Source organism: Schistocerca piceifrons, chromosome 8 (assembly GCF_021461385.2).
Source record: "Schistocerca piceifrons isolate TAMUIC-IGC-003096 chromosome 8, iqSchPice1.1, whole genome shotgun sequence".
NCBI classification, from domain to species: domain Eukaryota; kingdom Metazoa; phylum Arthropoda; class Insecta; order Orthoptera; family Acrididae; genus Schistocerca; species Schistocerca piceifrons.
Genome location: NC_060145.1, coordinates 460,750,435 through 460,775,447, shown reverse-complemented (window position 1 = coordinate 460,775,447; position 25,013 = coordinate 460,750,435). Strand labels below are relative to the sequence as shown.

The 25,013-nt window shown below is 38.8% G+C and overlaps 1 protein-coding gene across 1 annotated transcript in view; it reads right to left on the bottom strand.

The window, feature by feature from the left end:
• Positions 1-25,013, bottom strand: part of LOC124712461 (diacylglycerol lipase-alpha) — a 402,074-nt gene that overhangs the window by 94,981 nt on the left and 282,080 nt on the right. The window contains exon 14 of the mRNA XM_047242757.1: positions 24,601-24,733. Coding sequence (XP_047098713.1) covers positions 24,601-24,733 — 133 coding nt within the window. The remainder of the gene's footprint in view (positions 1-24,600; positions 24,734-25,013) is intronic.

The window sequence follows — 25,013 nt, the reverse complement described above, 5'->3', positions numbered from 1 at the left end:
AACCAACTAACCTTGGTTTGCGCTACTGATGCGACAGACCTGTGCTTCCACTTCTGCAACTGCGGAAGTTCCACAAATTTTTTTCGCATCCCCTTCCGCATTTTTATATTGAAAGCTTATCGGAACTTCCTACAATGCTGACACGTGCCCGTAGCGATTGTCGCGTTTATTGGATTATTACGCAGTGACTTCTGTCTATAGCCGCGAAAGTGTAGAATTTTCTGGCTCGTCAGTCTACTTTGCTGTATAATATTACAGAGTTTTTTGTCAACAGTTTTGTGGTGTAACGTTAGTTAAAAGTGCAACAATTATACAAAAAACAAGTCTTATTCGGAAAATTTTCGTTGAGATTAATGGTTTGAGTGACAAAGGCAAAATCTCTGACACAGTATATTCGCAAAAAGAGCATACGACCATCGCATTGAAGTGTCATCTTAAATCATTACATGTCGTGAAATTTGCAGAGTTTGAGGAGCTAAATGACATTATCACACTTTCAGTGGAGGCGAAAAAGCAAAAGGTTAGTCAATATTTATATAATACTGTAGTCGGTACTAACAAAATACGTCGATTGTTAGAGGTGAGCTCTGTCCACTGCTGCTGCAAAGCTGTTTTATCCGAAAGATTCACAGTACGATGACATTTTAAAGAGCTCACCTCACACTTAGTTCTGATTAGGTTGTGTTGGTACGAGTCGATAGATATGTGCCTTTTCTCGTTGCTGCGAAGCATTTATCGGTATAACATGTAAACAGTCTGTGGTACGGAATAAATACACCACTGCAAACGTGTGTGTTGGCAGCACTACACGAAATTTATACTGGTTTTACGTCCCTGTCCCTCATCTAATCTGAGGTGAGCACTTTAAAAAGTTATCACACTCTATATAAAAACGTTTCTAAGAATTTTATCTTCCATTCATCTACAGAAGAATGAGGGTACTCGCTTAACTGTTTATGATTTAAACCAGTACCAATCACGCTGCAATTACTCAGTAGAATGTTAACTTATTGCATTTTATCCTCCATATTGCATACCAGTTGTCGGTAACTTCTTTACCGTCTTCAGTTCTAAAATAAACACTAATGATGATAAATAAGTTACCGAAACCTAGTACCCAATATGAAGAATAAAATCCAACATTTATAAATTAATAAGCTACGATAAAGTAAACAGTCGACAATAAAACTTTACTCATCAAAGTACATGTCACTACACTTCATGTCCTATACACCCGCAATAAATACTTCAAACTTTACCAACTTCCTCTCGTTGTTCGTATTACGTTTAGAAAGAATCGTCCTATCATATCGCTATTCAAATGAGGAACTTCCCGATTCTTCCGCGTGGTGCTGCTTCTATTGTTCCAGCCCCGTACTACTGGAGAAATCTAGTGATGCTCAGCATAAACTGTTGACATTTACATGGTTGCGCTGACAAATGGCGTTACTTCACTATTTGAGCCAAGCTCATAGCAGTATTTCGCAAAATTGGGTCTTGTCTGAATTTCAGGACACGTAGATTCATAACGGTCATGGTCCCGGTCTGTCGGGATGGATGGAAACTGTTTGTGTGATGTATACTGTGTACTACTTTCCTCTAATAAAACGAAATGACCGTGAGGCATTGTTGGCCGTGGAAGTTCAGCCGCCGGTTTGCAAGTCTTGCTTCAGGTGACGCCACATTGGGCAAGTCGCACGTCTGTGATGATGAGGACAACACAACACCCAGTCGGCGAGCGGAGAAAATCTCCAACCCGGCCGGAAATCGAACCCGCGCCCGCTGCATGGTAGGCGAACACGTTACACTCCGGACTTTAAGCAAATGAACGATCTGAATGAGAAGGAGGTCATAGATTCACCGAATTCAAAATTACACGACCGAGAACAATGTAGAATGTGCATCTGCAGTAGTGTGAAACGTTATTCGAATGGTAGTAAAAGTTTTCTGTATCAATAGAAAACAAATTTTGGAGTCGGAAGTTTTCGCTTCAAGTACGGGAGTAAATTAAAGCAGCCGAGAAACTCCCTCACAGTATTCCGTCTTGTCACCCTATCACACAGAAATAGCTGTACATATGTTTTTGACAAAAATATGCATTCTTTCGGGGAAATATATCCGCTAGGCAGAGATGAGAGTCACTGCAAAAGATGGCAGTAAACGTATAGGCATGAGAAATGTGGCACGATTATTTTACGAGGCAGGCATCAGACAGATAATGTAATGTTACGTAAACGTAACAACAGTTAAAATCTGCAAAACAAACAGAAACGTTATACACATTAACATGTAAACAGAAGTACATGTATGCGTTTGTGTTTCAGTGTTGTTTGCAGTACACTAATACCTCCCTCAAACGAAGTAAATGGGCAGCATATAAAATGCTATTACGTCTAGAGAGGTATTACTTGCCACAGAGATAAGTGTGTTTTACCCCCCCTCACGAGGAAAATAAACTGCCGTGCTATCAGTGACAGACATACGAAAGTCGTCATTTTATTCGCTTTATATTTCCAGTATAAACCAGGAAACAATTAAAAACGGTACTATGCTGTTTATTTGATGCACTAGGATATCACATGCTCATATGCGCTGCTGTAGCCGCCGGGGTCCAAAATGAGGCCGCTACCAAGTTCGCGGGACTTCCTTTGTCTAGGGCTTTTACCTCCACTGTCCTAATTGCGTCATCACATCTGTTAATTTCCTTTTTTCCTGTCAGTCTGCGTTCACAAGCTCAGCCGGTATCTGCCTGAGAGACAAAGTGCAAACAGTGACGTAGCGGCGTCAGCGCCTCTGATGGAATGTGCCATCGACTCGTCACCCTTCGTTTTCCTGTAGTTAATGTTTCCAGGTACACTCTCAATGTGCCGATCCAGCGAAAACAGCCATGCAGCGTGCTGCAACCTCATGGAACCGCGAGTAGTGGGAGCTATCGACACTCAAACTACTCACGGTGTCTACATCTATATTCATGCTCTGCAAACCACTTCGAAGTGCAGGGCAGAGGGTACGTTCCACTGTACCATTTGTTAGAGCCTTTTTTCCATTCCATTTGTGCAAAGAGCGCGGCAAGAAAGATTGCTTAACTGCCTCCGTGCAAGTTGTAATTCGTCTAAACTTGTCTTCGTGATTCCTATGGGAGCGATATTCCGATATTCATCAGTTAAAGTTGTTCTTGCAACTTTACAAGTATATTTTCGCGGATAGCTTGCATGTATCTTCGGCGTCTGCCACTTCAGTTCTTTTGGCATCTACGAGACACTCTCTCACGGATCAAACAAACCTGTGACCACTCGTGCTGCCATTCTTTGTATCCGTTCCTATTTGGTATGCGTCCTACACGCTTGAGCAATATCCTAGGATGTGTCGGACGAGCATTTTGTATGCACCCTCCTTTGTAGACTGCTGCCTGCATTTTCCTCGTCGAACCGCAATCTGCCGCCCGCTTTCCCGACGACTGGCACAACGTGATCGTTCCATTTCAGTTACCAATCTATGCCTCACTTTGAAATCTTATGAAAGCCTGATTGAATATATGTGTATCTTATTTCGGGCAGTACTTCATTATAGACAACTGGATCATCTGTGAAAAGTCTGAGGTTACTATCAATATTGTTTGAAAGATCGTTATGTACAATATGAACAGCAAGCATCCTAAGACACACTTCCCTGGGATACACTCGAAGTTACTTTAACATATGTCCATGACTTCCCATCCAAAATAACATACTGCATCCTTTCTACCACGAAATCCTCTGTCCGGGCGCAAATTTCGCTTCATACCCTATAAGATCGTAATTCTGATAATAAGCGTTGATTGCCTTGATCCATGACTTTCAGTGTGTCATGTGATTAAAGTGCAAGTTGCCTTTCATATAATCGATGTTTTCGGAATGCCTGGAGGTTGGCTTGGAGAAGGTCATTCTGTTGGAGATACCACATTACGTTTGAGCTCAGAACATACACTCCTGGAAATTGAAATAAGAACACCGTGAATTCATTGTCCCAGGAAGGGGAAACTTTATTGACACATTCCTGGGGTCAGATACATCACATGATCACACTGACAGAACCACAGGCACATAGACACAGGCAACAGAGCATGCACAATGTCGGCACTAGTACAGTGTATATCCACCTTTCGCAGCAATGCAGGCTGCTATTCTCCCATGGAGACGATCGTAGAGATGCTGGATGTAGTCCTGTGGAACGGCTTGCCATGCCTTTTCCACCTGGCGCCTCAGTTGGACCAGCGTTCGTGCTGGACGTGCAGACCGCGTGAGACGACGCTTCATCCAGTCCCAAACATGCTCAATGGGGGACAGATCCGGAGATCTTGCTGGCCAGGGTAGTTGACTTACACCTTCTAGAGCACGTTGGGTGGCACGGGATACATGCGGACGTGCATTGTCCTGTTGGAACAGCAAGTTCCCTTGCCGGTCTAGGAATGGTAGAACGATGGGTTCGATGACGGTTTGGATGTACCGTGCACTATTCAGTGTCCCCTCGACGATCACCAGTGGTGTACGGCCAGTGTAGGAGATCGCTCCCCACACCAAGATGCCGGGTGTTGGCCCTGTGTGCCTCGGTCGTATGCAGTCCTGATTGTGGCGCTCACCTGCACGGCGCCAAACACGTATACGACCATCATTGGCACCAAGGCAGAAGCGACTCTCATCGCTGAAGACGACACGTCTCCATTCGTCCCTCCATTCACGCCTGTCGCGACACCACTGGAGGCGGGCTGCACGATGTTGGGGCGTGAGCGGAAGACGGCCTAACGGTGTGCGGGACCGTAGCCCAGCTTCATGGAGACGGTTGCGAATGGTCCTCGCCGATACCCCAGGAGCAACAGTGTCCCTAATTTGCTGGGAAGTGGCGGTGCAGTCCCCTACGGCACTGCGTAGGATCCTACGGTCTTGGTGTGCATCCGTGCGTCGCTGCGGTCCGGTCCCAGGTCGACGGGCACGTGCACCTTCCGCCGACCACTGGCGACAACATCGATGTACTGTGGAGACCTCACGCCCCACGTGTTGAGCAATTCGGCGCTACGTCCACCCGGCCTCCCGCATGCCCACTATACGCCCTCGCTCAAAGTCCGTCAACTGCACATACGGTTCACGTCCACGCTGTCGCGGCATGCTACCAGCGTTAAAGACTGCGATGGAGCTCCGTATGCCACGGCAAACTGGCTGACACTGACGGCGGCGGTGCACAAATGCTGCGCAGCTAGCGCCATTCGACGGCCAACACCGCGGTTCCTGGTGTGTCCGCTGTTCCGTGCGTGTGATCATTGCTTGTACAGCCCTCTCGCAGTGTCCGGAGCAAGTATGGTGGGTCTGACACACCGGTGTCAATGTGTTCTTTTTTCCATTTCCAGGAGTGTAATATACGATTCTGTAACAAATTGATATCAAGTAAATTAGATGGTAGTTTTGTCGATCACGTCTACTACCCTTCATGTAGAAGGCTGTGACCTGTGCTGTCTTCAGACTACTGGGCACGGTTTTTTGTTGAAAGGACCAACAGATTATAGTTAAAAGATGGGCTAATTCAGCCGCAAATTCAGTATACAGTCTGATAGGGAGTCCTTGAGGTCCTGGGGCTTTGCCCAGTTTCAACAAGTCTGGTTGTTTCTCACCGCCACTGACACTGAACTCATTCCACTGATCTCTTCAGTGATACAATGATTTAATTGGAGCAATTATCATTAATTTTCTTTTGCAAAGGAACATTGAAAATTGAGTTAAACATTTATGCTTTTGATTTGGTACTCTCAGTTCCAGTTCTTCTCTCACCCACGAGTGACTACACGCTAACACTGGTTCCACTAACAGCCCATACATATGACCAGAATTTTCTTTCTGTTTTGTGAAAAATCATGTGACAAAATTATGCTATGGAAATCACTGAATGTTTCATGCATTGCTCTCTTGACAGCCAAACGTATTTCATTCGCCATCTTTCTATCTACAGCCCTTTGCTTTGTTTTACACCTGTTGTGCAGTGGACAATGGTCGATAGAGTTGTCAGATGTCCCTCTGAAGGATGTCGTGCCAAATTCTGTCCAGTTGGCACATTAGCTAATCAAAATCCTCGGGTGGTTGGAGGGTAAAGCCCATAATACTCCAAACATTCTCAACTGGGGAGAGGTTCGGTGAACTTGCCGGCCGAGGTGGGGCTCGGTAAGCACGAAGACGAGCAGTAGCAACTCTTGCCGTATGCGGGTGGGCATTATCTTGCTGGAAAGCCCAGGATGGCTTGTCACGAAGGGCAGCAAAATGGGGTACAGAATATTGCTGTGCTGTGAGGGTGCTCTGGATGACAACCAAAGTCATTCTGTTACAAAATGAAAAGGCAGTCCAGACCACTATTCCCGGTCGTCGAGCCATATTGTGGGTGACAGTCAGGCTGGTATCTCAGCACTGTCCAGTGTGCTTACAGACACGTCTTCAGGCTGAAATCTCATTGCGTGGAGCAGAACTGCCTTTAGTGATGGGTCCAGCTTTGAAATGAGCATTGGTGACCAGCTAGGATATATCTGGAGATGCCCTGGACATCAGTGGGGTACTAACCTTACTGTCACCTTCGTCAGCAACGTCACTGAATCTCTCTACAGTTGAGAACATTTGGAGCATTATGGGCACAGCCATCCAAACGCATCAAGATTTTGACCATCTAACACACCAGTTGGTCAGGATTTGACATGATATCCCGCAGGAGGACACCCTACAGTTCTTCTATCAGTGTTAAGCTGAATAACTGCTTACATGAAGTCCAGAGATGCACCAACAGGTTGCCGACTTGCTCAATTTTTGAAGCTCTTTCTCTTGAATAAACCATCCAATTTTTTTGAAAATGTAATCACTTGTTTGTCTGTACATGTATATCACATATACCATTTCTGTTGCATTTGGATAATTCTTTTGTGGTCCTTTTTTTCTCCTCTCTTTGAGTGTGTTTATATTAAACATAGTTGGTCAGCAGCAGTTATGACTTACAGATGAGTTGGGCATGGATTTCCATCCACTTCAAGATTATGCTGAGTTTTATTATTTGCACATTGTTTCATTAGACCTGAAGTTTCAGTTTGAATGAGTTCATTATGTGTTGTGGCACAAAGGACTATCTGAATCAAAGAGTAACTTGAAGTTCATGGAAAATAAATAAATAAATTGATCTCAGTGAATCTACTAATGGTGATTGGTCAGTTGGGGAATAATAATTAAGAAACAGTTTTTTGATAAGAGGAATAATGTATTACCATCTCTAACATTGCCATGGAAAATTTGTTGAAGTGTGCAGGTTATGCCAGAAATCTTCAGAGATGTGGCCAGATCAAAGAGACAGTGAGTATGAATAAAAATTTTAAGTTATGCCTCACATATTCGACTGAGCAACTTTGGATGGACCGATGTGGAGTTTGTGCATTGGTTGCATAAAGTATAATCAATTGTAATATTTCTGTAATTTTTTGTGTGAAACAGTAGTCCCAAAAATGGCTAACAGGTAGATTGAGTGATCTTGTTGTTTAAATCAATGATAACAGTTAAGAAATAACAGCCGATAGTGAGTGTGAGGTGACAACAGTGAACCTTCAGATTTAGTTTTGACGGAGAATGAAAACTCAAATATTATACCCAGTGCATGCACATCATGACAATTAGGTAAAGGCACCGGTAGTTGACAAAAAATCCCTAAAATAAGAAAACCATTTCACTGAGAGTTAGAGTTTAGACTTTTTGTGTAAAGAATTTTTTGTGTAATGGTGCCTTCTTAAATGTAATTTAGTAACTACTGTATTTTTTTCTGGCAGCCACTTTCAAGTAGATGCTTGAGTTTGCAACATCATGTTTCTGTTTCTGTTGACTTTGTTCTTGAAATCCATAAGGAGTTAAGTTTTTGATATGGCTCTTTATTTTTAGAAGTTGACACATCTATCTACTACTGAGTCCAATATTTTTTTGATACTGTTCATATGCCCTTCTTTCTCATATGAATAGTTCTGTGCATGTTGTGTTAAATTTATTGTAGCATGTATCAATCTCGCAGTTGACAACCTGGTACATACTTTGTCAACTTGTCAACTACTGGTGTACAGGTAATGTGAATTTTTGACTTTTTTTTTTTATTGAGGTCAGAACAATGCCTCTGGTGAAAAGGAATATGCTTAGCATTCAGAGGAACAAATGCTACTTGCCACTGATGTTGCACTTATTGGAATGCCTTTCACTGCAGTTGCAATATGTTTCTCAGTTCCTTGAATTACATGAACACACAAAACCAGATGGAAGATGCCTAGAAATTGTGAGGTGGTTGCAGAGATAATACTCACTAAAGAAGTGGAGGACATACTAGTAACCAGATTGTTACTATGGTTAAGATCAGATTCCCCATAAGAAAACCTAAGCTTTCGGATAGTGTGCACCACATGACTGAACAAAGGAACAGAAAAAACCCTTTGAGCCTAATCACCTAGGGAAAACTTAGTATAATTCTTTTCTTAAGCACCATCCCGATATTGACACTAAAGTGGAACTAAATCTTACTTCATGTCTTGTGGGAGTAAAGGAAGAAGCTGTGAGGAGATGGTCTGCTTAGATAAATGAATATTTTACAGAATATAAATTTAAAACAAATTGGTAGTTCTAAAAGAGTTTTTAATTTAAATGAAACTCCTTTTTTCTTAACCCCAAAGGAAACAAGGTGTTGGCACTGAGAGAAGAAAAAAATCACAACCAACAAGTGAAAAGTGATGAAAAAGAATGTCTAATGGCTTTGGTAACTGGGAATACAAGGGTCAATTTAGCACCCTCATTGACAGCGCTGTAATAGACTAGAACATCACAGGATTTAGCAGAGAGTGTGCCAAAAGGTAAGGGTAATAGGTAAATCTGAAATACTCTGTATGTTGAGCCAGATATTCTTTGAATTTTTAACAAATGGGCTCCATCTTTACCACCTAGAAAATAAAATAACACTATCAATCATAGTGTTTATTGAAGGACATGCATTGCATCTCATCTTACACACAGATAGTTTTGTAATGAGTGTGGAGTAATTCTTGTAGCTTTGTTTCCTAACTTGATACATCTTCTTCAGCCTGTGGATGTTGCTGTCTTCCATCTGTTACAGGAAAATTGGTACAACACAGTGCCTCAATAGAAAGTGTAACACTTGGATCAACGAGTGCTGAAGAAGAGCTATTTTGCATCATTGTTAGAACAAGCTTTCAATGAGTTCATTAAGCCTTACATTCTGCAGAATGGATTTGTAACAACTGGACTTGTCCAGCAGTGAGTGGTGATGTTGCACTTTCTACTTATGGACCTACCATTTCTGAAGAATTAAAAAAAATAGTTGGATTGGAGGTCTTGAAAAATACATTGGGAAAGATAAACTTTTTAGCTTCAAGTCTTCTAATGGTGGGTGGGAGGGAACCAAGAATGACCAGCCTTTATTTTTGCTTTGGAAAAAATTAAAAACATGATTGTGAGAATTCCTCTTTTTTCCAGTCCATTGATGTTGTTGGTCACACAAGTCATGATGAGAAAAGTAAAAATAAAGAAATGGAGGAAAGAACTGGCATTCCAGATGAAAAACAAAATAATAAAGGAACTGAAAATATTTAATTTTCATGGCTGACATTCATGGTAGACGAAAACCAAAATAAATAAAGAGAAGAGAGTGACATAGCAACCTAGTGTGTCACACCAAAGAGTTCAATGAAAAATCCTGATCTTCCTCAGTTTGTATTAGTTGAAAGTATTGGCAGCAAGTCAGGACACAAACTAATCCCTTCACTGCATAAAGATGCGTTATTCTGGCCACAGAATACAGAAAATTGAGGGAAAAGTAGATTAAGAGAAAATCTGTCACATGTTGTGACATCCACCCTGTGGCAGGAATGTCACGAGAAGAAGGAAGAACTCAAGTTCCAAACAGAAAGACTAAAAACTGAGAAAGCAAAAACATGAAAACTAGAGAAAGAACAATCTGAGATTGCTAAGAAACTCAAACAGCAAGCTAAAGCAGAGAATCGAAGAAAGTGAAAAATGCACAAGAAATGAACAATTTCAGCATCCATGGATTCTGAAGATGGGGAATAATGGATTGAGTCAGACAGCTGTGAGGATGACATCAGCATATTGCTTCTTAGTGATTCACATGCAAGATGACAAGGAAGCAAAAATAAAAAAATAAAAAGTATATGAAATAGTATAAGAATGGTGAATTTGTTCTTGTTTCTTATCCTGCAAGGCCAGAATATTTCAAACATGGTTGTATTGTTCAGCATGTGTTTGAGGATGATGAAACAGAAATAATGGCTCTGAAATCCTGCAAAATCGAAACAAAGTTTTTCAAGTTGAAAATTATATTAGTCTCATTATTCCATCACAGATTATTGAAAAGCTTCCTTTGCCACTCTTAAGTATCTCTAATGAAAATTTAATTATTGACAAAGTTATTTAATTGGACAGATAAAAAACTACTCAAGTGGCGGCAGAACACACACATAAAAGACAGTTGTAGTTGGCAAGCTTGCAGAGCCAGTGGCTCCTTCTTCAGGCAGAAAGGTTGAAAGGGAAGGGAGAGGGGTGAAGGGAAAGGGCTGAAGAGGTCTAGGAAAAGGGGTAGATTTCAGGAAAGTCACCCAGAGTCGCTGGTCAGGAGAGACTTACAGTACAGGATGAGAAGGAAAGACTGATTGTTGGGGACTGCATTGGACAAGACTTGAAAATCTGAGAGCTTATTAACTCATGCATGATGTCTTAGCAGTAATCTAGCAATCTGTGTCTGCATATTACCCTGTATTCCACCTTTAAGTTCTCAGGTTTTCAAATCTCATCCAATTCAGTCACCAACAATCAGTCTTTCCTTTTCATCCTGAGTGGTAAGTCTCCCTTGACTCGTAGTTCCGGGTGACTTTCCTGAAATCTACCCCTTTTTGTAGACCTCTCCAGTCCTTTTCCTTCACCCCTCATCCTTTCCCTTCAACCCTTCTGCCTGAAGAGGGAGCCACTGGCTCTGAAAGCTTGCCAATTACAACCACCTTTATGTGTGTGTTCTACTGCTGCTTAGTGAGTAGTTTTTTTTTTATCTATCCAATTAAATAATTTTACTAATGAACATTTGAAATATGAACTGCAAAACAGTATCAACTCTGATGCGTAAAGTTCCACTTATTTTCAAAATAACACTGCTTTTGTTTTGCATCAACTGGTAAATATTTTGCATTTCAACAAGTGAAAATTCTGAGTTCAAGCAGTGTGAACTGCTGATAACTGCACGTATACTCTTGTTTACATTTTTATTTGCTATTTGATGTTCCATAATATTGTGAATTACAACATACACCACATCCCAAAACACTAAAGAACCTGAAGATTATTGTGTTTATACCCAACATTCACTTGTATTCCTGAACATCAAATAGATGTAATTTCATTTTTAAGGTGCCAACTACCAGTGCCTTTACCTTATTATAATACATAAAACATTGTCACTGGGTGAAGATCATTTTTAATGCTGCATGCAGTTTAACCAGCTGTTGCTGCATCATTATCAATACGTCATGGGTCAATATGCACCCACACTAAAGAACAAACTAAAAAAATGCCAAAAATGATAAATGACATGGTGTGTGATGATGCAGAGAAAAGAACAGTTCACCAACAATAAGTGATTAACATTGCAGGGAAGGAAGGGAGATTGAGTTTTTGCATCCCATTGAAAATGATGTCGTTAGAGAAAGAGTGCGAGCTCAGATTAGTGAAGAAAATCAGCCATGCCCCCTCACAGGAACTATCCCAGTATTTCCCATAAGTGATTTAAGTAAAACATAGAAAACCACAATCAGGGTAGCCATGGAGAGATTTTAATTGCTGTACTCCCAAAAAATAAAAGTCAAAGTGTCTTAATCACTGTTCCACTTCACTCAATAATATCGCAAGGAGATATTCTATAGGGATAACCAACTGTGCCCTATCTGTTAGAGTTATGCCTAGCTTATTCATCGAATACTGGTAAAACAAAGAAAAACATTGGGGCAATAACCTGTATACTGACAGGTTACATAATTGGCATATGAGTTTGATTGGGGAGGAACAACTGGTTTCAGCAAAATGGATTTCATATGGGTCATACTGCTACACCAGTGATGAACATGTGAAACTAGTGGATAGAAGACAGACCTGCAAGTATAAAGTGACAGCCAGGCAACTGACTGCACAATGCAGCCATCTTGTTTGCAGAGACAGACTAGAGTGTGCAACTTTGCCCACAGTGTTGGTTCCATGCTTTAGCTCTGTAACATGTGTATCTCTATGCATTAACTGTTCAGCAATGTCACCTGTATATAGGACTGGTGGCATTCATGCCATTGCATTTAACTGCCATTTTGAGAGACCAAAAACATCTTAGATTGCACTCTGCACACAAATGCCATCACTGACACAGTTAGTGACAAATGTAGTGACAACATTTTTAATCACAATTTTTTCGAAGTCTTTTGAAATGAAGCATGTAATAAGCAATAAGAAAGTCTTACGACTGCAGAATCATACATGATCTACGGCTCTGACAATTCAGTACTATGTGAAGTTTCAGCATGCAGTTGGAGCAGCTAAAAGTTGTGGCTCAAAATCTGATATTAAACTGGACACCCAATTCGAAAGAAAATCATAGACCTACCTTATTATGGACTCTTCCTACAAGTTATAAGGGGTAATGAAACAAAAATGACACAAATGGAAAAAAGTAAGTAAACTGTTTATTATTTCAAAAGTATTCACCATTACTGTTAATACCTTTATCCACTGTGAGACAAGATGGTCTTAATGAAAATGTGTGACTACCTATGGATCCATGGTTATACCCATGTGTTCCACCCTTCATCCCAAAGAAATCAACAGCCATGAATGTCTTTCTTCAAGGTTCCAAAAATATGGAAATCAGGTGGGGAGAGTTTGAGCCTGTATGGAGGATGTGGGTGGGCTCACATGTTGCAAAGGTTGTTTAGACTACATTGCAGATGTTTTGCATTGAAGTCCTTACACATCCTCCGTACAGTCTTTATCTCTCACCATGGAATTGTCTGCGGCTCGTGGTCTTGCGGTAGTGTTCTCACCTCCTGCGCACAGGGTCCTGGGTTCGATTCCTGGTCAGGGATTTTCTCTGCCTCGAGATGACTGGGTGTTGTGTGTCTTTCATCATCATTTCATCCTCATTCACTCGCAAGTTGCCGTAGTGGCATTAAAAAACTTGTGGAGCGGTGGCCGAACCGCCCCGCGAGGGTCTCCCGGCCACCAATGCCATACGCTCCTTTTTTTTTTTACCATGGAATTTCCATATTATTGGAGTCCTGAAGAAAGACATTACTGGCCACGCGGGATTAGCTGAGTGGTCTTGGCGCTGCAGTCATGGACTGTGCAGCTGATCCTGGCGGAGGTTCGAGTCCTCCCTCGGGCATGGGTGTGTGTGTTTGTTCTTAGGATAATTTAGGTTGAGTAGTGTGTAAGCTTAGGGACTGATGACCTTGATGACCTTAAGTCCCATAAGATTTCACACACACATTTGAACATTACTGGCTATCAAATTGCTTCAGTTGAAGACGTGCATGCCTGAATACAATCATGGTTCCATAGGTAACTGCAGACATTCTTCCATGTCTCACAGTGAACAGTTATGACAATTACTTTTGAAAAAATAAATTGTTTACGTACTTTCTTTCAAACTGTCTTGTTTGCATTTGAGTGCCCTTATATCTTAGTATCTAGATCCATCACTATTCTGATATATGACTCGTCTCTGCCCTCCTGCTGATTTTTTTCTGAATTTCACATACGAAATGATTCTCTGGGAATGTGTGAAGACCCATGTTGATTCTGTACCAGAAATTGCAGCAGCTCCAACTTGAAGCTTTGCATCAATCTGAATTGTTAGTCAAAGATCATGTGCATTCCCTGTAATTGTAGGCATTTACATTTTGTAATATATATAATCTATTGTATTAGGCCCAATTTAGTCAGAAGTATCCATCTTCACCATGCAGTTGCTGCAAACAATACTGTGTGTATCTCACTGAGTTTAAATCTGGCATCTTTTCTAACCAAGGCCTTTAGCCACTATGTTGTCCAATCTCACAATGCTGGTAAATGTATCCTGTCACCTCTTTCTACAGTTCATCTGTTAAACATGCAAGATCAGCAGATGACAGTGGCCAATGCTGCAGACAACAGCATACATTGATGTATGTCCTGGAGGCCAGATATCTGGGCTTAGGTTTCCTCTTTACACAGTTTCTATAGCCACTCACATTTCTGATCTTTTGTGTAGTTTTACAATGTATGAAGGTCATAATAAACAGAGGCAGAGAGCTACCTAACTCAGGGTAGGGAGATTATTCTGCTTTTCTGAAGGAATCAGACATTAATCGGGATTGGTTAAGGGCTACTACATTAAATCGAAATGAGGTTAACTGGTGGGACTTAAAATTCTCTTTTCCCAGTATGAGTATACTGCTTTATCCTGTATGTGAGTGACTAATACATTTTATGTAAATAATTTGGGAGTAAAGCAGACCACTCACTGAATAAAGGAGAACGAAAACTTGTTACTTTTTGGAATGTATGGATGCCAGCAACAGTGTGGGGGAGCACACAATTAAGTTTTTTTTTTTTTTTTTTTTTTTGGTTCCACCCATCTATACTGCAATTTCACTTCTCTTCCATATTTCTTCATTCATCCCTCATAGCTCATACATGGCACAAACAGCTATGAAGATTTGTTTTTGGTATGTTACTACATGATGCACAATCATGTATATCAAGTGACATCTTATTTTGCAGAACAGGTTTTCATTATCTGTCTTTTTAAGTGTCTGTCTTTTTCATTTAAATGGATAAACTAGATTAACATGCCATCACAAATTCTTTATTTTGAATGATGTGTCAGAACATGAAATTATTTCAAAGTGCAGGTAGGCAAACTTTTATTAGGAATTTGCTCTTTCATTTTAAACAGTTATAAATGATTATTGAAATCAAATATCTCTTGAAAATGATCCATGTGAAAGATGCCCCGAAACTGCAGTCATGTAGAGGTGGCCAATATGGTATTTGATGAGTGGCAAATAGAAGTGTGTACAGCAGTTGATACCCAAGCCGTATCGCAAACCCTGTTCTTGGTCTTCCCTCACCCCCACAATTAGATGTAAGTCTCACTCAACTCAAAGCCTTTGTGACCTGCCTCTGCACTTCAACGTTCCACAAATTATTGGGTTAGTACATAAGTTCATAGCATTTTTTCATAACTTTAATAAACACAACATATACGCATAACAGAGAATTTAGTCATTAATAATATGTTTTCCTTTACTATTTACAAAAATATGCCAATGCTGGGGTAACTTTTTGTACAGAAATCACATGGTTTTAGGTGAAGAACTCAGTGACCCACGTTCAGAGTGCACTTTCATCCGGAAAGGAATTTTCTTTAATGTTTTTTAACAGAGAGCAGAAAAGGTGAAAATCTGGGGGTGCATGATCATGTGAATAAGGTGGGTGAGGAATGACTTCCCAACTCCTGCATAGTATTTTTTTTGTCAGTCTAGCGGCATGTGCCCTTTATCATGGGATACCACTTCATGGTCACTGTTCTTGGACTGCATCTGCAAGACATCTCAGCTGTTGACAGTCAATGTCAGCAGTGATTGTTACACTTCAGGGAAGCAGTTCGTAGTACACTACACTGAGGCTGTTTCACCAGATGCGTAAATTTATCTTTTGTGAATGCATGCAGGTCTTTGTACGGGGAGCTACTGCTTTGTTTGGGCTCAACCATTCCTTTCTTTTCCTTACAGTACATAAAGACTCCATTTCTCATCGCCAGTAATGATACAGGATAGGAATGGTTGGTGTTGTTCATGAGGAAATTGATGACGAGCAAGCAGAGATGCGCATGATGCATGATGGTTTTTGTGATTTTGGGTTAGAGTATATGGTATCCATATACCCAATTTTTGAACCTTCTACAATGTCACACATTAGTGGATTGTTACAGTTCATCACATTTGAAAGTTTTCAAGTACACTGATGTGGGTCGCTGTGGATAAATGCATTTAAACAGTCTTTATCAGACCGAAAAGTTCTTCCTGAATGTGCAGAGTCACCAATGTCAAACCAATCCTTCTTAAATTGAAAAACCATTTTCTTTCTGTGCTATGTCCAATGATATTATCCTCATACAGGACACAAATGTTTCTGGCTGCCTCCACCACCATCATCCCTCTATTGAACTCAAACAGGAGAATATGTTGGAAATGATCTGATTATTCACCTGACATTCCATTTTGTAGCATCCACAGCCCTATTCACTATCTCCAAATGACAAAATGTGAACTGAAATACTAACAGTGAACTACAAACAGACAATGATGAATGATAAATAAACACACAACAACTGGAATATCAACATGCAAAACAAAAACACTTCAAACTTATGCACCAACCTAATACTTTCCTCTGTCTCCTGAGAAAGGAACTAACAACTCTGAAAATGAGGATAGCATTTTTTTCTACTTTTATATGTGTCTGTCATCTGGCCAACCTTTCTACTAGGCTGCGAATAATTTGATAAGCTGCTGCAACATGCTGTTGGTACTCAGTGAAAGTGTTGAGAACTTACAGTTGAAATTATGGCAGCTAATGAGTCAACAATTGTTTGCAAGATGCTGACAGTAATAATATTGAAGTGGGAACATGTATAGATCACTGTTTACAATTCAGTCAAGCAAAAGTCAGCTTTGCTGATGAATCTGTGCACTATGTTCATTGGGAGCCTATACGACAGTATTGTGACATGATCTTGTGGTAAATACCGTTAGCACAAGTACTTATCTCATTTTGCATATCACAAAGCTTGAACACAGGTCTTGGAAGGTGAACACTCCCCAGTGTTATGAGCGCATTGCCTGATCTTGTGACTGTGGGAAGACAATAGACTTGGGGCCCACTTGAAAATGAACTGCTTACGGCTCAATCTGCAGGTGGCTGTATTCTTCATAGATGCAACAAAATTAAATGAAATGAATGGAGCCAAACTAACTTTGTGTGTGCATTGAAGGGGTGCTTGTGTTAAGCTGAAACTGGGTGACCCATGGCTAGCAGAACAAGACTGAGGAATCCTGTCTGCATGGTACCAGTTCTCCACTCCTCAGGTCTCACTGCCTTATCTGAGTCACCCCATGCATGCCATACCAGTGGCAAAATTTAGCCTTACAGTAAATCTATATGCTGGCAGGTACTGGTCACTGCTTGCTTTGTGCCAGTTGTGAAATGCCATTCTGCCATTCACACATTTCTGATGAACAGCTGCCACAATAGGAAGACCCAATGAAACATGACAAATGTACTGTAATTGAACCACATATTGTAATTTGTTTGTCAAGTATATCAGTTCATAAACATCTCATGCTATTTAAAAGGTCCATACTTTTTTCAGATGTAGGAGCTGTGTTACAGGTGAAAGGTTCTGAAATACACTAACACAGCAACACAAGGAGTTTAACTCTTGGTTGCAAATTGTTACAGGCTAATTATAATACTAGTAGCAGCAGGAACATTTGTGTTGCTTTAGACACAATAAAAATTATTAATTAATACTATGCATTTCCAGAACCCTTCCAGATTTCAATTGGTCTCAGAATTAAGAAAGTTATGTTACGTACATTTCTACGAAGTTTAAGTTTTTTGACAAAGTTTTCATGTGGTATCCAGCTGTTAGCTACACACAGTGTTAATATCTTTGATAAGCTATTACTATTCTTTGTCATGCTGTTTTACCACAAGTCTTTTACATTAAATTTCTGTTTGAAACAAAAAGTAAACTGACTCATTAATTAAATGAAACTGAAAAATGTTGCAGAATACATTTAAAGAATTAAAAACATATTGACAACTGCTTTCTCCTTATTTTTGTGGTTCATTAAAAATACATTAAAACTGGCTGACTTGATAAAATCAAACACCAAGTACAAAAATGTATAATGTACATGAATATTTAGGAGCAAAACTAGCAGAAACTGGAAATAACACACAAACTCAAAGAAGGCAGAACTGATATGCAAAATCTGGCACTGATTTACATGTGAGAAACTGTGATTCATGATATTCTGAAAAATGATGACGAAGTAAATCTGATTGCAAGCAGTTCTGATTCATCTAAAGATTTGCCAAAGTGGAAGGCTATGAAAATGACTACATATGTGGAACTGGATACAACTATGTTGGAATTGTGTCAGCAGAAAAGAGCACAGGGTGCACAAGTATCTGGCCCAATATGTGATGAACAGGCCCAGTTCTTCTACAAAACATGGTAATTGGAGGAGATTTTAATTCATCTTCTTGATGGTTAACAAGTGCACATAATAAGGCTGCTTCTAGATTTTGTAATGATGTACAATAGTTTATTGCATGAGAAAATTTACAGCTGGAGCAATTACACAATGTGGACAAAAGCAAGCTGTTTTGGAAGTGAAGAAAATTTATAGAGGAAATTTGCTGTGAAAACTTATTGATGAAGGCAGCAACAAAGACTTTAGCTTTTGAGACAGAGCATAGTGCACATATTTATAAATCAAGAAAAGGAAACTATGTTGTGTTAATGGTATGGGCTCACATAAAGTTAAACTTCATAAAATAGGTAAAGCTTAAAGAAAGTGATGTTTCAAAGGCAACAAATTGCACAATTTACTTGGCCATAATTTCCACAGAAAGGGGCCTGGTTGGACTGCACAATATTTTGAATATGGTTCCATATCTGCTTTGTGCCACAGGTGAGAGAACATTTAATGCTGAAGGGCATACCTGCCAGGCTGTATTGTTACTGGACAATGCACCATAACATCCAAATCAACTTGTTCTGAAATCAGATGACAGAATGGTATTTGTAAAATGTTTACCCCTTAATGTAACAATCTTAATTTAAGCAATTGATCAAAGTGTCATTGCTGTCATGATGAAAATTTTTTGAGGAAATCTGCTATAAAAACTTATTGATGTGGGCAGCAATATTCAAACATTCTGGAAACAACTAACTATGCTAGATGCAATTTATGAAGTGCTGAAGGCATGGCATAAGGTAAAACAATGAACCATAGCCAAGTCATGGAAAAATATTTGTCCTAAAATTGATAAAATCAGTGACTTCAATGATGAAGAAGACTGCTCATTAGCAGTGTTACCTGCTGTTTTGAAAAGCACTCCAGGGTGTGAAACTGTTGACAAAGAAAATATTTCTAAATGGTTTAATGTGGACTGCACAGAGCCAGGACATGAGATGTTGACTGATAGTGCTATTGTTCAGCAAGTACTTTTAACATGTTTGATTTTATAAATTATTAGCTTTATTGTTGGTCTGAGGAAGTGAATGACAGTTACAAAGACGACAACAGTCCTCTAATTGCAGAGACAGTAATCAGTCATATATCAGAACTTCAATGGGCCGAAGGTTCACTGGACTACCTGTAAGAACAAGAAGGTGCTCTCATTTTTGACAAGTTGGTGTTGCATGAAATTTGTAGTGTGATGTGTAAAAGACAAGCCACCTCACTGAGACTGGAATCAGTTTAAAATTATTTTGTTTCTAAGTAAAGTAGTGTAATGTGAAACTGGCTTGCACTCTATTCTTTGTAAGTACTGTATTCTCATACATAATATGCTGAACATAGTAGAATTCATTATAAACATTAGTAAAGTGGTTGTTATTATGACACTGTAATTAATTTTTGTTATTGAACAACTATAATATGTTACCACATACTTTAATTGTGAATTATCCAAAGAATTCAATTATCCATGGTTTTCAAGTCCCGTGTTACTGCAGGTGATTGAGAGTATACTCTATATCTAACTGACTTTTTTAGTTAAAAACTCCTTTGTAAAATATAACCTAAAATTTTATGTACTTAAACTTGGTTCTGATGTAATATAGCAGAAAAATTTGGTTGCAACATGACTGCTTAAAATTCTATGTCTCTATTGATACCAGTCTTTTCAATTATATTTACTCTTATCATCTCTTATTGTGTAATTAAAATGTTCACTTTTGTTTTCTAGTTTGGACATGATGCACAACTCATTAAGCATTTATGGGTCATCAGAATCAACTCTTATTTACACTGACAAAACAGGTTTTGTGAGGGATACCTGCCAGGAACTAATGCCGAGTCTGATACGACAGAAATATTCACCTTAATTTTGAAACTTGTTTTTAGAAAGACCTTCTAAAGCAACTGATGTCAAGAGTAAGGCAAAAATACCTTGATTCCGACTGTTAATTTTATTTAGAAGACAATGTTATAATTACCATTAATTAAGCATCAATAAAAATTCATTCATAATTTTCATAATATTTTCCCTAGACAGAATCTGCTTTCAGTTTTATAATTTTTCATCACATGATATTGTTTCATACAAATGACATTAGCATTCTGTTTGGTTTTTATTTTGGAACTTTCCTAATGAATTTTGTTTTTGTGTGGTTTTAATCCTCTACTCTTCCATCAATAAATATATTAGAAATACAATTTGCATGCGGACAGAACTGGCAATTTTAGGTTGACTCTAAATGTCATTTGGATACAGTCAGTAATACGTAAACTTTGCTATTAGCAAAATTTTAAATTATATGAAGCTCGATTTGAATGAAAAGACACATTGTATGTAATTTTGACCTATAAGCTGTCTTGGACAGAGAGTCATCAACAGATGTAGAAATAACTTCGAGTGTGCCCAGTGAAGTGTGTCAGGACCCTTGCTGATCATGTTTTAAATTAATGACCTTGTGCACAATATTAATAGAAATGGCAGGTTATTTGGAGTGTCAGGGAGATGCTGAAAAAACTGAACTGCCAGACTCTTGAAGACGGACATAAACTATCCTGAGAAAATCTGCTTACAAAATTTCAAGAATAAGCTACAAATGATGACTCCAGGAACATACTACAACTCCAAATATATTGCCACCACAATGATCATTAGGACCAGGTTAGATTAATTACAACATGCATTGAGGCATTTAAACAATCATTCTTCCCATGCTCCATATGTGAAGGGAATGGGAAAAACCGCAAAACTGGTAAAATGCCCTTCACAGTGATCTTCAGAGTACAGATGTAGATGTAGATAACTAAGGGGATGTCATAACAGTTACCATGTTAAAAATATGTTAAAAACAGATCTCTTAGTTGGGAGTGACAGTAAAATCAATTTATTAAAAATTACTTGCAAATATGTTCTCTTGACCTGTCCAATATCGTATGTACAACGTTACAATTCTATGATTTGTATTAACTGTTTTGTTTAAGATAGATAATTTCCTTGCTACAAAATAATGTAAAAATTACTTGTAAATAGCTCTCTTGACCTGTCCAACATCATATGTACAGCTGTACAATACTATGATTGCCTGGATCAATAAAAATACAATACAATACAGTCTTGCCACTGTATTGATGAGCTGTAGCAAGGAGTCGTATTCACAGGTGTAGGTGTATGAATTTTCAAGATGACAATTACTGTGTGAAAGTGGGAACACTGATGCTGCAATATATTTCAGTGCATCTCATTAGCATTGTTGCTTATGTATGGAAGCCAGATAATCAAATAAGGCACAAAGTATCGTTTATTACATCCAACCTCAACTACAATTTCATACATTAAATGGAACCATGGACCTGCAACCCTGAAGAAAAGTACAGATGACCAAGATAAGTTTATTCACAAGAGTTGTGAATTTGCTGTCTATAGTAGAGGAGGTTCTTGTTACAGCCAAAAAACATAGATAAATCTAATTAGATTACTGAATAAATTAATTAACTGAACAATATGAGAGCAATGTTATCCACATACTTCAAAGATAAATGAGCTACTCACGCTACCAAGCAAGCTGCAGCAGTGTTATATTTACATATTCTCAGGCATGTAAGTGTGTGCACACCCACAGAAATATCCACTTACCTGCTTAGCAACTGTCGATCTCATGGGCCTGCGCAGAAGAGCAAGTGTCTCTCACAGTGGAATCACAGAGTGTGTTGCTGGCTCGAGTGCTGTGCTGACCTGTTCAAAGCCACTCTCTGCAATCTACAGTGCTACACACCATGCATATATTAGGCAACAAATAATATACATGTGCAAACAGGGTCTAAGGTGCAGTAGAAATATAAAGAAGAAATAATAATAATAATAAAAAAAGCAAATCATAATTAATACACAGCTAACATTCTGTACACAAATTCCAAATTTTGTTTCTGAGATAAGATTCAGTTTCTTATCTGCCAATGAATATTCTGATCCAGTCCATAATTTGTATTTGTGCATGGATAAGGTTTGCCTATTACAATTTACAGGATAGAAAAAAGATGTAAAGTTGTAACTTTTGCTATAAACACATGTAAGGGTAATGACTGGGAACAAAAATTGTAAGAGAGTATTCATATTAAAAAAGAAAAACTCTGAAGAAGGAAGTAAATACGGGGTAGAAGTGCACTTTGATAAGACTGTACCTTGTGTCATTGTAATCAGGGCAGCTCGGCTCTGACTGTATACAATTTGTGTGGGGTCGAGCTGCCTCAGCAGAGAAACGCTTCGAGTGAGAAATTACCTACAATGCAGACAATGTCTCCTTATTAAAACTGTAATCAGTAAGAAATTTTGTGAACCATTAAGTTGGTTTCCAAAGCAAATATTACAACAAACTTTACTGATAAACTCATGTGACAGTTACTTAAAATGTTATTTATCATTATAATCACATATTGTCTGATGAACTGTGTTATTTTTTTCTGTTTATCAATAGCTAAACTGTATTTTCTTTTTTTCTTTTTTTACAAAAGACATTATCCTCTGAAATACATATGGCCAGTATTCTTGAATGAGGGATAAGATATTAACACAGTAACCCAATGATGTTTTGTGAATATCTCCCACCCTTCCTCCACTTCAGTACTTTTGCTTCTGGAGAATTTTCAAAACATGCACAGTCACAAATGCATCAATCCCAAACAGCTAAATGTACAGCCAACATTATGATAAAAAAATATTTTTCATAAGCAATTATTGAAAACTGTTTATATACATTTGCCATAAAAATCACACAAGCCAAGCTACGACACTGGATCTACCGTGCTTCAGATCAAAAGCAAACACATCAATATGCAACACACATACATTTCATGCTTTTGGCCAATATAAAGTGCATATCAGAAAAATGCAACTCTGTAAAATAATTTCCATGCAGTTCGTATTTGTAAAACAACTTGATGATTAGTGGCATAACTAAATGTTTTGATGCTGATATTGATAGCAAAATGTGAAACTTTTCATAGGAACACTGTAAAGTATCCAAAACAGTCACATCAGCCAAATTCAGTCTTAAGCTTTCCTAACTGAGACTTTTTACATCAAAAGATAAGGAGAGAGAGAATGCAAACTGCAAGAAACTGAAAATTAAATAAACAGTTAAAAAAAATCAGACAATGACAACTAAGGATCCATATTAAAGACACCTGCACAAGTAGCACTAAATAATTTAAAGCAACCAATTCTGTATTTTACAACTGTTGGCATCTCTCTCTTTTAATACTTCTTGTCATCATTCCCGATAGACTCTAAGGTCATAAAACTCTTGTCTTCTACAAACAATGGAAGCTATGGGTTGGAACATCAACCATATTAAGAAAAGGACAGATTGCTACTCACCATAAGGAAAACCCACTGAGCTACAGACAGGCACAATGGAAGGACTAATACACATTACAGCTTTTGTGCTATCACTGGCAGCTCCAATTGGAATGAATTTCAGACAGAGCTGTCAGTGGTAGTGGTCATGTGTACATGAGATATGTTTGTTTGTGTGAATGTGTGTGTGTGTTTTTCTTTGTTAAAGAATGGTTTGGACAAAAGCTATAATGTCTAACAATATTTTCACTGTGCCTGTCTGCAACTAATTCTTTATGGTGAGGAACAGTCTATCCTTTTCCTAATATTGTCAAGATTTCTGTAACATTTCAGCATCAAAAATTCCTATTCTTATGTGTATTTTTATTGGGAATACAATGTTGTCATTGATTTCTGTACCAAATGCACTTGGGTTTTGTTTTGCTTTATATCATAGCATTTACAATGCAGTATCAGCTTATTCATACTTTTTCTGCACAATATATTCAATACATTTTATTCTTCTCCAGTGATTCGTGAAAATGAAGAAGCGACCAAGAGACTATTTACAATCAGACGGCAGCATAATGGAAGTATGTAATACATACCCAAATGTTAATCAATGATTTTAAGCTTCTTTTTTTCTAGCACCTAATATTTTGATTTCCTGAAGAATATGTACCAATGCTAGTAACTGCTTATAGACATTAAAAAGGGATAAATTATTTTCATCTGTTGACAATACAAAGAAAATTAAATAAATAGTGCTACAAGTCTGTAAATAAGTATGGAAAGTTGCATTATGAGAAGTAGTTTCGAAACAAACTGATGAAACAGATGAAAAAGGCGACACACAAAATTTTTGGTTGCAGTGGTGACATACCTTATTGAGAGCATCAAGCACGTTATCAGGCATGTGGTCCTGTATCATGACTGGTGAGATGAGGACCTCATCAAAGTCAGTCGTGTTCGCCCACACGGCCTGGTAGACAGGCTCGTGCTTGTTCAGCACCTGCCTGTGTGCATTTGGAACAGTTGTCATGTTAGTAACCACTGTGAAAAATGTGTCTCAACAATTTAAGAATATTACACATATATGTTAAAACATTCTTCAACAGAGAATGATACAATTACCAAAGATTAAAGTTGTATTTGGAATATTTGCAGGTGTTCAGATCAATTACACATGACATGAAACCAACACATTGCTAAAGCTACAGTGAAAGCTCTCTCTACTGGCCCTGTCGGGCCAACTAGGACTGCCAATTCTGTCATTTGGATGCAATATGGAGGGCC